The 14,006-nt window shown below is 45.1% G+C and overlaps 1 protein-coding gene across 1 annotated transcript in view; it reads left to right on the forward strand.

Annotated features, from left to right (window-relative positions):
• VWA7 (von Willebrand factor A domain containing 7) overlaps positions 1–14,006 on the forward strand; it is a 72,556-nt gene that overhangs the window by 28,563 nt on the left and 29,987 nt on the right. The window contains exons 3-6 of the mRNA XM_040323489.1: positions 2,452–2,733; positions 6,192–6,288; positions 10,546–10,665; positions 12,567–12,762. Of these exons, the coding sequence (XP_040179423.1) occupies positions 2,452–2,733; positions 6,192–6,288; positions 10,546–10,665; positions 12,567–12,762 (695 nt within the window). The remainder of the gene's footprint in view (positions 1–2,451; positions 2,734–6,191; positions 6,289–10,545; positions 10,666–12,566; positions 12,763–14,006) is intronic.

The following is a 14,006-nucleotide window of genomic DNA, read 5'->3' on the forward strand; positions in this document are numbered from 1 at the left end:
TTATTTTATTTAGAATTTTTCTGTATTTTATCTTGCTCAGTCATGGGATCAAGCATGGAATTAAACTGCTGGCTGTTTTCTTATCAAGGTTTCTAATTGTAGATATATTTCTCTGACTCTTATTACCCACCCCTGTGATCCATGAGCTATAGACATGAAAAGGATATAAGAGATGGGGGATGGGAGGTGGAGAAGGGAGCAGGTGCATTAAAAAATAATGAGGGGAGATGGCGGGGGCAATTATATTCTAGTATTGTGAATTCCCCCCTGCTGTGCTAGCCAGCGATGTAGGATCCTTCAAGAGACATCTATTATCGGAGGAGTCTGGCTGGTGCTGACTCACCATATGAATCAATAGAGCTGGTCCACGGCCAAGAGACACAGCTGTATGACCGGCCCGGAGGCTGCTATCCATGGTACTGCAATCACACAAAGGGGTTTCCCTTCTATAGTCAGACAGACACTGTCTGTCATCATGTTCTAATCTACTTGGCAAATCGTACAAGTATAGAATCAGGAATAGGTACAGTCTGAACAATTGTTTTATTGTTTTTTATCTGTGTGCTTTCATTTAGTCATTTTAGATAAATGCCTCTTGTAAAGGTAAAAATAAAAATCCCTTAATAGCTTCCTTTACCTTAGTGCAGTCCTCCTTCCAGTGCCGGCCCAAGACTTGTGCTGCCTGGGACCAAGAATGAAACGCTGCCCCCCCCCCCCAGAAAAAAAATCATGCTAACCAAAAGGCCCCCACATTCATTATTTTATATCATGATAACTAAAGGGGACCCGTCATGGCTCTATACATGTATAAAGGAGTATAAAGAGGACATGTCATTGCTCTCTACATGTATGAGTATAAAGAGGACCTGTCATGGCTCTATACATGCATATAGGCGTATAAAAGGACCTGCCATGGCTCTATACGTGTATCCAGGAGTATAAAGGGACCTGTGAATTGCCGGCGGCCACAATGTCTTTTGCGCGAACTAATCAATGTACGCTAATTGTGTTTTTTTTTTGTAACAAAAATATGTAGAAGAATACATATTGGCCTTAACTGAAGAAAATTGTTTATTTTTCTAAATTTTGGGGATATTTATTATAGCAAAAAGTTAAAAAATATATATATTTATAGCACAAAAAATAAAAAAACGCAGAGGTGATCAAATATCACCAAAAGAAAGCTCTATTTGTGGGGAAAAAAAGGACATCAATTTTATTTGGGTAGCGGAGCTGGCGGAACAGGCTGGCGGGCATCAGTATGCTGCCCCCCTAAAAGTGCTGCCTGGTACCCATGGTACCACCCGATCCCATCATAGGGCCGACCCTGCCTCTTTCACTTACTTCATCCTTCGATTTTGCTTTTAAATGTCCTTATTTCTTCTGAGAAATCCTCACTTCCTGTTCTTCTGTCTGTAACTCCACATAGTAATGCAACACTTTTTCCCTGGCGTGGAGAAAGCTTCTTGAGGGGGCGAGCAGGAGTGTCAGGATGCCCACTAACACACAGCTCCTTTCTCTATCTGCAAAGTAGAGAGCGTCCTGACACTCCTGATCGCCCCCTCCCCCCTCAAGAGGCTTTCTCCACACCAGGGAGAAAGCCTCTGATTACTGTGTGGAGTTACAGACAGAAGAACAGGAAATGACGATTTCTCAGAAGAAATAAGGACATTTAAAAGCAAAATTGAAGGATGTGGTAAGTGAAGGAGGACTGCACTAAGGTAAAGGAAGCTATTTAGGGATTTTTTTTTTACCTTTACAAACCCTTTAAAGCGGGGGTTCACCCCAAAAAAAAATTTTAACATTAGATTCAGGCGAGTTGTTAGATGCACATACCGTTTTAGAGATATATGTTCTCCGCGGCTTCCGGGTATAATCTGCGGGACTGGGCGTTCCTAATTGATTGACAGGCTTCCGACCGTCGCATACAGCGCGTCACGAGTTGCCGAAAGAGAACATATATCTCTAAAACGGCATGTACGGCAACGATTTAAAAAAAAACACCCGATTGTGCATCTAACAACTCTAACAACCTGTGTTTGACCACTCGGTTCTCAAAGCTCTCTGAGCGGAGAGCTGTTCACTGTCTGCTCTGCCCCCCCTCCCATACTCACTGAAGAGCTGACTGTGGAAGGGGCGAGAGTGGCCGGCTCAGGTTCTCAGCAGCTCGCTGAGAGGCTGAGCCAGGTCCCAGTCCAGGCTTGTGGGAGGATCCTGACTATATGGTCACAAACCTTCCTGAGCCTGGACTGGCTCTGTAATGTCAGCTGACAGCGGGCACACACTGCCCTCCTGTGATCCACAGGAGAAGTACAACCAAAGGATCTTTGGCTGTACTTCACCTTTAATAAATTAAAAAATCAGGTAAGATTGTCCAGTCTGGTTTTTAGATTTTATTTCTCTATGCTTCTTATAATTTCCTGTTAATCTTTTTTTTCCCGGCTGTTGTAGGACAAGACCCTGACCCCAGATGAAATACTTACGGCATATTATGGAGATGAAGTATCCTTGCGCCAATACCGTGCCTCTATGCGTCAGATCGTCAGTGCCAACGCCAACATGGATTTCCTTAATTTGACACGCAATGATCCTGTACGTCACTTTGACTCTGAGAGGGTCAGACAGGGCAACAGCCTCTTGCTGCGGGCCAGGGAGCAGCTGTTGAGCTACTTGAGCGCCAAGGAATATGAAGGTGCAAGGGAGATACTGGGACAGACACTGCATGCACTGCAGGTAATTTATCCTACTTATGGACAATAAAAATAATTAAAGTGGTTGCGAACCCTTACATATACCCAGTGAAGGGACTATCCTCAGGTGATACACAGAGAGATAAAACAAATCCTCCTACATACATTGTACCTGTTTATCTGCTGAAAAAGGAGGCGGAGAGCTGAAATTACACTTTGCATAGTTCAGTGAGGAGAGCTCTGAAAGCTGATTGGAGGGAAGGGACACCCCCCCCCCTTCACACAGCACACAGGAACTGTGAATCATCTGGAGCTCTTCTTTTAACTATCCTCCCATAGTGAGCAGAATTAGCATTGCTCAAGTTAAATATCTAAAATACATGTCTAAAAAACACAAACAAAACAAAAAAAAAATGCAACAGATATAACTTTTTGTTTTTGTTTTGGATAGAGTGGAGAGGGATTAGAACACCTGTCAGGTTTTTATGGAAGGAGCACCGCAGTTTTGTGTATACATATTTTTGTGGTCATCTTGTATTCCGATACTAATGAATGCTGCTGTACAGTTATACACATTTTTATATATTCACATTTTGAACTAAGTGCAGTTTTTGTTTTCAAAATACAGTGGAACTTTGGTTAAAGCGGGAGTTCAACCATTTCTTTTTTTTTTTTTTCCCTTAGCTTCCTGCTCGTTCGGTCTAGGGGAATCGGCTATTTGTATTAAAATATGATCCGTACTTACCCGTTTTCGAGATGCATCTTCTCCGCCGCTTCCGGGTATGGGTCTTCGGGAGCGGGCGTTCCTTCTTGATTGACAGTCTTCCGAGAGGCTTCCGACGGTCGCATCCATCGCATCACTAGTAGCCGAAAGAAGCCGAACGTCGGTGCGGCTCTATACTGCGCCTGCGCACCGACGTTCGGCTTCTTTCGGAAAATCGTGACGCGATGGATGCGACCGTCGGAAGCCTCTCGGAAGACTGTCAATCAAGAAGGAACGCCCAGTCCCGCAGCCCATACCCGGAAGTGGCGGAAAGTGGCGGAAAACGGGTAAGTACGGATCATATTTTAATACAAATAGCCGATTCCCCTAGACAAAACGAGCATAAAGCGAAGGGGAAAATGTGTAGGGTATGGGTGAACCTCCGCTTTAAGGAGTAACGAGCGTTTTGAAAGACGAACTAAAAAAAAAGTTTGCAGGTGTTGTCTCGCAAAATGAGCAGGATTCAAGCCAATGAAGTGTGCAGTACCGCATTTGGCCAGAGGTGCGGGAGCCGCTCTGAGTCCTTTGGAAATACTCGTAATCACTCGGAAATACTTGGAAATACTCAGTTTCCGAGTGTTTCTGAGTTCAGCCGCGCTGTCCCCGAGTATTTCCGAGGCTCTCCGGCCTCCCCCACCTCTGGCCACATGCGGTATTGCATGCCATAGAAGTCAATGTGGAACTAATTATTAGAGGTGCACCGAAATGGAAATTTCAGAACCGAAACGAAACCGAAATATAAAAAAATGTCAGGCCGAAACCGAAACCGAAAATTACTTTTCTTTTTTCCCCCTATTACAATTATTTTTTAAATAATTGTATGTTTTACATGAGACATTTTAATTAGCTTCATTGATTTATTACATCAGTTACTATGACCAGTGGTGGCAGACAGTGGCCCAGATTCAGGTACATGTGCGCGATATTTGCGGGGGAGCAGGGCAACGATTTTGCCCTGCGCCCCCACAAATATTTTGCGCTGCCCTCGATTCACGGAGCAGTAGCTTCCGTAAATTGCGAGGGCGCGCCGGCAAAATTGCCCGGCGTAAGCGCGCGCAATGTAAATGATCCCGCCGGGGGCGGGAATCATTTAAATTAGGCGCGCTCCCGCATCGAGCGTACAGCGCATGCTCCGTCTGGAAACTTTCCCGACGTGCATTGCGGCAAATGACGTCGCAAGGACGTCATTTGCTTCAAAGTGAACGTGAATGGCGTCCTGCGCCATTCACGAATCACTTACGCAAACGACGTGAAATTCTAATTTCACGTCGCGGGAGCGGCGGCTATACTTTAGCATTGGCTATTAGAAGGGGCAGCCTTGCGCTAAAGTTGCCGTACGGAAACTCCGTACCTGGCTTGCGCAGGGCCCGCGCAAGTTTGTGAATCAGTGGTAATATGCAGTTTGCATACTACACGCTGATCACAATGGGAGCGCCCCCTAGCGGCCCACGCAAGAATGCAGCCTAAAATCTGCGTGGCATAAGAGCCTTATGCCGCGCAGATTTTAGGCTGCAGTCGGTGTAACGAGGTTCCTGAATCAGGAGCACTCGTTACACCGGAGCAAGTAAGCAATTGCGCCGTGTAACCTATGGTTACACGGGCGCAATTGCTTCTTGAATCTGGGCCAGTACATTTACCCCCCCCCCCCCCCCCCGCCATGCTGCATACTAAGAAAATCAAAATGACAGTCACAGTTCATAATCTGCATACATCAAACTGCACTGTAGTCAGATGGCTGCATAACATTCCCTATGCATCTCAGCCTAATATGCCTTAGTAGTGTTTGTGTCTTAATCTTACTTGTTGAACTTGCTGGCAATGGTGGTGGCACTGACTGTATCGTCTGTATCGTCGTTCTTGTTCCTCCTCGGCGGCGCTGGCTCCGCCTCCTCTTGGAACTTGAACAGCCGCTCTCCTCGGGCTCGGCTCCTCCCATGCTCCTCCTCCCATCCCCTCCCGCCTACGGCCATGACCCCTGAGATACGTCACGCCGCTGGGAGGGGAGCAGGGCCGCTCTAAACATAGGAGGAGCCGGAGGGAAGTGTTGGTGGCACTGGCAGCCGCAGTGTGATGGCTATTGGCTGACGCCGCCGCCGGGTACGTGCAGATTGTGGAGGTGGGTCATTATCAGCAATTCTTTAGTTGTTTCGGCATTTCCCCAAACATGCTATTTTCGGACGATATTTATCGGTCGCCGATATATCGGTGCAGCCCTACTAATTATCTTTGTTTCCATTGACTTCAATGGGGAAACTCGCTTTGATATGCGAGTGCTTTGGATTACATGCATTCTCCTGGAACGGATTATGCTTGTAATCCAAGGTCTCAATGTAGGTTCTTTTATTGCTGTCTGTACCCCCGATAGTAAGATTCATCCTCTCTATTTGTCTTATTTAACATTATTACATGTAAAATAAAACCACTGTTGTCCTCAGAACAGTGGAAATCTTCCAATGGAGCCACTAGTAATGGTGACCTGGTGACAACAAGGTATTCCCTCCCTTTGGAGAGATTTCCTCTTGTTTTGGCTATGGGACAGGAAGTGAAGGGAAATCTTCCCAATGGCACACAGATGGCAAAAATTCAACAAAAAGGCATTATAACCTTCCCTTACTCTATACATAATGAAAAAAAAAATAGTTTTTCCTTCTAGTTGTAATTTAAGTGAATATTTCACTTGACTTTCAAGATATCCTTTAAGTTATCTTTCATGTGATTTCTCTGTACTGTTCTTGCAGGATTTCTACAGTCATACTAACTGGGTGGAACTAGGAAACACAGACATCCATCCTGACCTGGCCACCCCGGGGAGAGACATCTCTTCTCTTGCTGGAGGTATAAGACATCATCTTACATTGAATCAGCCTGTGACTTTACTCTATATCCTCTATATCTAATTGATCAGAGTGTCAATAAGTATCAATTGTCTGGACATCTATAATGCCAAAACTCATTCTCTGAAATTTTCAGTCTACCCTCAAATAATATTTGAGTTTTTGGTAGGTGCTGCATTGTTAAACCATCTGACAGTTTCCCCTATCTTATATACAGCGGGAATAATTATAGAAGAGCCCTGGGGCCATCATAAAAAAAAAAAAAATACAGAATTCTGAGTTTCAAAGTCAGAATTCTGAGATAAAAAGTCAGAATTCTGATTTTCAAACTCAGAATTCTGAGATTGAAAGTCAGAATTATAAATTAAAAAAATTCTACAGAATTCTGAGATTAAAAGTCAGAATTTTGAGTTTCAAAGTCAGAATTCTGAGATTTTAAAGTCAGAATTCTGACTTTAAATCTTAGAATTCTGACTTTAAATCTTAGAATTCTGACTTTAAATCTCAGAATTCTGACCTTGAAACTTAAATTTCCGACTTTTAATCTCAGAATTCTGTAGAATTTTTTTAATTTATAATTCTGACTTTCAATCTCAGAATTCTGACTTTGAAACTCAGCATTCTAACTTTGAAACTCAGAATTCTGAATTTTATGATGGCCCCAGGGCTCTTCCATACTCTTCCATACATAATAAGTAGAAAAATTACGTTCAATGCTTGTTTTTTTCTCCGTCGGAGTTCCATACAGACGAACGGAATTTCCAATAGAAATTTTTTTCCGTCTGAAAAAAAGAGATTATGTTCTCTTTCTAATTTTGTCAAATTTCCGACGGAAAAAGTCAGATGGGGCATACACACGGTTGAAATATCCAATGAAAAAATTCCGTCTGACTTTTTCTACCGGAAATTTTGATCGTGTGTACGAGGAATAACTGAAATGTGTTTAGTACTTCATATAAGATTCTGTCGATAATGAGAGCTTCAAGACTCCTCCTGTATGTAGAAACTAGTCGCATGCATTGTTCAGGTGTGATTTTGGCCCATTCTTCAACTCAAATGCCCTGTACACACGATCGGATATCTGATGGAATCTAATCTGATGGATTTTTTCATCGGATATCCGATGAAGCTGACTTTCATCAGTCTTGCCTACACACCAATAGTCCCTGTGTCATTTCCTGCATTGGGACGCAGCTGCTGTTGCCAATTTGACAGCCATGTGGGTGCATGCGGTTGCCGGTCCACGAACGCAGACCGTGGGCCTGTTGCAGTGGACACCTCCCTTCCCCAATATTACAAAGGTTTAATGCCTGTTTTGTGTAGGGGTGGAGGGATAAGTGCTCAGCTTATTCCTCTCCCACGCTGGATTTTCCTATGCTGTATGGCCGCTTCCGAATTCAGACCAGCAGTCCTGCATTGTATGTAGTGTGGGCGAGGACCCATCTTACATGGTGGACAATGCCAGTTCCTGGGGGAGTTCCTGGGGGTGCAAGGAATAAGGTATGTTTTGTTGCCTATTCCTCTACCCCTATACAAAACGAGCATGGGACATTTTTTCACACAGCCCGGTGTCCAGCTTTAAATCTCTGAACTACAGATTTTTACAAAGTGCCTCTTTCATATTTTTGCTTTTGTAATAAATATAGAAATGTGTAGATTAGACATCAGAGGGAGCCCCCATTGTGTTATTGTGATTATTCTCTGTCCCAGTTTACCATTGTTTAAATAAGATATAAACCACGCAGAGAGGGCATTTTTTTTATTGAGTCATCCTATACATAGACTTGCATTGTTAGAAGAAGCAGTAAATTATAGCCATTGTGTAGTACTGCATCGCAGGAAAAGAACCTGTGTGTAGAATGAGCTAATATGGCTTCTTCCATGTACATATATAATTACAAACTATTGGCTAGATTCACAAAGAGTTATGCCGGCGTATCAGTAGATACGCCGTCGTAACTCGGAATCTAAGCCGTCGTATGTTTAAGTGTATTCTCAAACTGAGATACACTTAAACCTAGCTAAGATACAACAGCCTGCGCCGTCGTATCTTAGCTGTCTAGTTCCGCCGGCCGCTAGGGGCGTGAATGCTGATTTACACCTAGAATGCGTAAATCAGCGAAATACGCCGATTCACGAACGTACGCTTGTCTGTCGCAGTAAAGATACGCCGTTTACGTAAGGCGATTCCCGGCGTAAAGTTAGTCGAACAAATAGCTGGACTAGTCAATGTTAAGTATGGCCATCGTTCCCGCGTCGAAATTTGAAAAATTTACGTTGTTTGCATAAGTCGTCCGTGAATGGGGCTGGACGTAATTTACGTTCATGACGAAACCAATACGTCCTTGCGGCGTACTTTGGAGCAATGCACACTGGGATATGTCCACGGACGGCGCATGCGTCGTTCGTAAAAAACGTCAATCACGTCGGGTCACGAGTAATTTACATAAAACACGCCCCCCTCATCCTCATTTGAATTTGGCGCGCTTACGCCGGCCCATTCACGCTACGCTGCCGTAACTTAGGAGGCAAGTGCTTTGTGAATACAGCACTTGCCTCTCTGACTTACGGCGGCGTAGCGTAAATACGATACGCTACGCCGCCTCAAAGATGCGCCCAGCTACCTGAATCTAGCTATTAATGTAGGAGAAAAGGGACTTTTAAAACATTAAAGGAGATCATTAAAGGAAAAGTGCAACCAAAGCTTGTTGGGATGTACTCCTCCTATACGGTGGAACCTTGGATTATGAGCATAATTCGTTCCAGGAGAATGCTTGTAATCCAAAACACTTGCATATCAAAGCGAGTTTCCCCATAGAAGTCAATGGAAACGAAAATAATTTGTTCCACTTTGACTTCTATGGCATGCAATACTGGGGGGGGGGGCTGCAGGTGGGGGGCGCCGAAGAGACTCGAAAATACTCTGCATTCGTAAATGCTTGGAAACACTCGGGAATGGAGTATTTCCGAGTACAGTGGAACCTCGGTTTAAGAGTAACTTGGTTTGAGAGCATTTTGATTTGCAACTTTTTTTAAAAAATTTTTTATTCTGACTCGGTTTGCGAGTGTTGACTCGCAAGACGAGCAAAATTCAAGCTAAATAGGTCTGCAGTACCTCATTTGGCCTGAGGTACGGGGGTGCAGAAGCCGTGTAGAGCCGAAAATAGGCCTGCAGTACGTTATTTGGCCTGAGGTACGGGGGCAAAGGGGCTGAGAAAAGTCGAACATTGGTCTGCAATACCTCATTTGGCCTGAGGTATGGGGACGCATGAAACAAGCCGAAGTGTCCTCGGTCTTTTCAGACGTTTTTGGTGCTCTCTTGCGCCTCCTCCACCTCTGGCCGCATTCGGTATTGCATCCCATTGAAGTCAATGCGGAACAAATTATTTTCGTTTCCATTGCCTTCAATGGGAAAACTCGCTTTGATATGCGAGTACTTTGGATTACGAGCATACTCCTGGAACGGACTATGCTCGTAATCCAAGGTTCAACTGTATTTCCAAATGGCTCTGATCGGCTCTGGCGCCTCCGCACCTCTGGCCAAATGCGGTACTGCACACCGCAGAGGCTTGAATCCTACTCGTTTTGCAAAACAAATCAAAAACAGAGTCAGGATTTGTTATTTTAATTACACGTATTGCAAAACACTTGTTAACCGCGTTACTCGCAATCCGAGGTTCCACTGTATATCACAGGAGTGCAGTTTATTCTGCACTCCTGTAAACCATGTTCAACAGAAGTCCGCTGTCTGTTGACTTTACAGAGCCCATCCAGGCTCGAGCAAGATCGCAACATTGGAGTCTAAATCCGCTCACATTCCTGGACTGGCATCCAGCTCAGCTTCTCAGCGAACCGCTGAGAGCCTGAGCCAGCAGTTCCTGCCCCCTCCAAAGCCCAGCGGTCCAGTGAGCAGGGGGGGGGGGCAGAGCGCAGGTGACCGACAGTCACCTGCTCTCTGCTGATGGAGCCCTGGGAACCGAGTGATCAACAGTGTTGGATTACTTGGTTCTCAGCGTTAGAGCCAACATGGGACAGATGCAGCATCTGTAAGTAAGTATAATTGTGAAGAAAATCCCATATAGATTGATTACAATCATCCAAATAAATAAGACATTTCTTAAAGTTAAACTATTCTCTTCTACTCCTTTTATTGAGTGTCCCTTAAGCCATTTACTGTATGCTCCCCTGTCTCTCCCCACTCTTAATAACCTCCATGTTTCCCCCTGTGACCTCTTTGTCTCTCTTCTTTGGTGCTCAGTCTCTGATCAGACCTGTACAGATTGCACTGTCTCTTGCCAGAATAACATTGTAGCAGCCATCCAAAAGAGACATCTCCTGACATCTGGATACTATGGAGAGACACCAGAGAAGCCACAAGGTAGGTGTTATGTGGTTACATTTTTAAAACATGCTATGCCTTAAAGTGGTTACAAACCTCTGAAATGAAAATAAAAATAAAAAATCATATCCTTCTATAGTGTGTATCTGCCATAATCCAAAGCTTCGAATGCGATTTCTGTCTGCTGTCTTATTTCTCTGCTATTTGCATAGGTCATTTTTGCATGTGCCCAGGAACGGATGAAAATGGACAGGCGGTCCGTTTTCATCCGATCTCCATAGCCGAGAGCAGGGCTTTGACAGGTCCGTCTCTGCATTGGCTCTCCTCCAATGATCAGACTTGTCCAGACAACCCTCCCCAACTATTTACTGGGAAGATCAGTGTCTTGCTGTTTCTCCTCCCCCAGCTCTCCAAAATCCTTAATCAAAATCATATATATATATATATATATATATATATATATATATATAGCCTTTCATTTCTATTTTAACCACTTGCCGCCCGCCAATGACAGATTGACGGCGGCAAAGTGGTTGTAGAATCCTGACTGGACGTCATATGACGTCCTCAGGATTCTAAAGCCGCTGCGCGGCCCCGGGGGCGCGCATCGCGGCGATCGTTGTTGCAGGGTGTCAGTCTGACACCCCGCAACACCAATCAAGGTAAAGAGTCTCTCACGGAGACTCTTTACCACGTGATCAGCCGTGTCCAATCACAATGTAAATAGGAAAAGCCGGTAAGGCTGCTCCTGTGACAGGGGGGGGTTTGTGCTGATCGATCATCAGCACAGCCCCCCCGAGGATGCCCACTGGACCACCAGGGATGCCCACTGGACCACCAGGGATGGCCATATAGACAGCCAGAAATAAAAAAAATAAAAAATAAAGGATGCCATCCTAGACCACCAGGGATGAGGAGGACACAGAAAATGGATGCCAATCAGTGCCGCAATGAATGCCAATCAGTGCCCACAATGGGCATCACTGATTGGCAGGCATTGTTTGGCACTGATTGGCATCCATTAGTACAACACATACAATAGTGCCCATCTATGCCCATCCGTGCCACCTATCAGTGCCCATCCATGCCGCCTATCAGTGCCCATCCATGCCGCCTATTCGTGCCCGTCCATGCCGCCTATCCGTGCCCGTCCGTCCCGCCTATCCGTGTCCGTCCGTGCCGCCTGTCCGTGCCCAGCCGTGCCGCCTATCTGTGCCCATCTGTGCCACCTATTCGTGCCCATGCGTGCCGCCTATCCTAGCCCATCCATGCCGCCTATCCGTGCTGCCTATCAGTGCCCATCCGTGCCGCCCATCAGTGCCGCATATTAGTGCCCATCAATGCCACCACATCAGTGCCACCTCATCGGTGCCCATCAGTGCCGCCTTATCAGTGCCCGTCAGTGCAGTACCATCAGTGCCCATCAGTGAAGGAGAAAACGTACTTATTTACAATGTTTTATAACAAAACAAAAAAAACTTTTTTTTTCAAAATTTTCGGTCATTTTTTAAAAAAATTTGCAGAAAATAAATATCCCAGGTGATCAAATACCACCAAAAGAAAGCTCTATTTGTGGGTACAAAATGATAAAAATTTAGTTTGGGTACAGTGTAGCATCACCGCGTAATTGTCATTCAAAGTGCAGCAGCACTGAAAGCTAAAAATTGGTCTGGGCAGGAAGGTGTATAAGTGCCCTGTATGGAAGTGGTTAAACAGAATGGGTTGTTTTACAAGGTGAGGGTTTTCATATATTTTAACAGAAGCCCTAGCTGGAACGCCGTTCTCTTTCATTACACGGCTTGGAGGAGCTTTCTACTTTGGAAAAGTGTCCACCCTAAACTGGACATTGTTTTTTTTTTGTGCGATAGAGTTTTGCATGAGTTTTAGGTTTTGTGTGTCTGAGAGAGGTCACACTTTAATCTTTCTTCCATCTGCAACAGGAAAATGCAGTCACGGTGGTCCCTTTGACTACAGCAAAGAGCTCAGTGCAAAAGGAGGGATCAACAAGGACACAGCCATGCCTATGTTTTCCCCCCACCACTTCCTGCACAAACAGGCTGCCCAGCTTGCCCTGAAAGCCTCTATTAAGTTTCTGAGCGAGCTGAGAAGAGAGGTGACTGACAACATTATGCTCAGGTGAGTGGGGGAGAAAGTTGTGACACCTCTAAGCAAACATTATTTCCAAAGAGGTTAAAACCCAATCATTTCTCTTACTGAAAATGTAACTTCCTGCCCTCCGACTCCAATGCTCTATGTTGGCAGAGCTGAGTGATAGCCACACCTCTCACGCGTCCATACACTTGTATTGCAAAGAAGGAAAGGGGGAGGTTATGATGAGGAAGACACTGGCCCAGATTCACGTAGAATCGGGGAAATCTGCGGCGGCGTAACGTATGACATTTACGTTACGCCGCCGCAAGTTTTACGGGCAAGTGCTTGATTCACAAAGCACTTGCCTGTAAAGTTGCGGTGGCGTAGCGTAAATCCCCCGCCGCAAGCCCGCCTAATTCAAATGATCCGGGTAGGGGGCGTGGATCATTTAAATTAGGCGTGTTCCCGCGCCGAACGTACTGCGCATGCGCCGTCCCTAAAATTTCCCGACGTGCATTGCGCTAAATGACGTCGCAAGGACGTCATTGGTTTCGATGTGAACGTAAATGGCGTCCAGCACTATTCACGGACGAGTTACGCAAACAACGTAACATTTTTAAATTTCGACGCGGGAACGACGTCCATACTTAAAATTGGCTGCGCCTCCTAATAGCAGGAGCAACGTTACGACGAAAACGACTTACGCAAACGACGTAAAAAACTACCACCGGGCGCACGTACGTTTGTGAATCGGCGTAAGTAGGCAATTTGCATACTCTACGCTGAAAACTACGGGAGCGCCACCTAGCGACCAGCGTGAGAATGCACCCTAAGATACGACGGCGTAAGAGACTTATGCCAGTCGTATCTTAGGCTAATGTCGGCGTATCTAGCTTTCTGAATACAGAAAGTAGATACGCCGGCGCAGATTTGAATTTACGCGGCGTATCTATGGATACGCCGGTGTAAATTCTATCTGAATCTACCCCACTCTTAACAAGAGTAAAATCTGCTGACAATGTTGTTATAGATGTTTTTGCTTTGCTGTCCTGTGACAACCGCACCCCACTTCTTGGATGGGCATCACAACAAGGATGGAAAATATGGCAAAATCTCCTCAACAGGGTCACAAGAAAAAATAACTTTTTCCACTCTATGCAAAACAAAAAAATGCCCCAAATTTAGGTCTTAACAATTAAGACAAGAGGATTGAATTGAGTTCATCTATAGTTGAATAGCCAAGTCTTAATACATGAATACATATTGGCCCAGATTCACGTAGATGGGCG

Source organism: Rana temporaria, chromosome 9 (genome assembly GCF_905171775.1).
Source record: "Rana temporaria chromosome 9, aRanTem1.1, whole genome shotgun sequence".
NCBI lineage: Eukaryota > Metazoa > Chordata > Amphibia > Anura > Ranidae > Rana > Rana temporaria.